The sequence below is a fragment of the Haliaeetus leucocephalus genome, unplaced genomic scaffold (assembly GCF_000737465.1).
Source record: "Haliaeetus leucocephalus isolate CR32 unplaced genomic scaffold, Haliaeetus_leucocephalus-4.0 Scaffold351, whole genome shotgun sequence".
Lineage (NCBI taxonomy): Eukaryota > Metazoa > Chordata > Aves > Accipitriformes > Accipitridae > Haliaeetus > Haliaeetus leucocephalus.
Window position 1 is genome coordinate 125,612 of NW_010972787.1, and position 665 is coordinate 126,276.

At 43.3% G+C, this 665-nt stretch overlaps 1 protein-coding gene across 1 annotated transcript in view; it reads right to left on the reverse strand.

The window, feature by feature from the left end:
* NPAT (nuclear protein, ataxia-telangiectasia locus) overlaps nt 1–589 on the reverse strand; it is a 26,248-nt gene extending 25,659 nt beyond the window's left edge. The window contains exon 1 of the mRNA XM_010572791.1: nt 20–589. Coding sequence (XP_010571093.1) covers nt 20–589 — 570 coding nt within the window. The remainder of the gene's footprint in view (nt 1–19) is intronic.
* Between the last annotated feature and the right edge of the window lie 76 nt (nt 590–665).

Here is a 665-nt window from a genome sequence, read left to right on the forward strand (position 1 = left end):
CTGTGGTGTCTGTTGTTACCGCATATCCGGCGTATCGAATTCCTTGCTCCACAAAGCTGTTACCATCTGTATATAGTTCCCAGTCTGGTCGCTCCAATGGTACATCCTTCAAATCTTCACGACTGGAATAAACGTACTCAATAGCAGCCAAGCAATCATGTTCCAATTGTCCTTCTTCCTGTATGGAACTTAAGAACACCACTGGATTTACCAGGTTAGTTGTTTTCAAAATCACATCATCTTGTTGAGTTAATATTACCTGGTACTTCATCATTCTGCTCGGAGATAGCCAGTGCCCCCCCTTTTGTTCTAAAACAGTCTTCACCATATGTGGGACATAGACTGTTATTGTTTTTCCCAAGGTCAATTTCCGAGCTTCTTGTATGATCATTACTGTTGCAGCCACTGCTTGAAGGCAATTTGGCCGTCCTTTACTCACTGTGTCCAGTTGTTTGGAAAAGTATCCGACTGGTCGTTTCCAGCTTCCCATCTTCTGGGTTAACACACCAAGTGCCAGGCGTTGTCTTTCATGAACAAACAGCTGAAAATCTTTAGTTAAATCAGGAAGGCCTAAAGCAGGTGCAGACATTAAAGCGCGTTTTAACTCTGTAAAGGCCCTTTGCTGTTTTGGACCCCACACAAAAGAAGAGTTCTTTTGGGCCTTA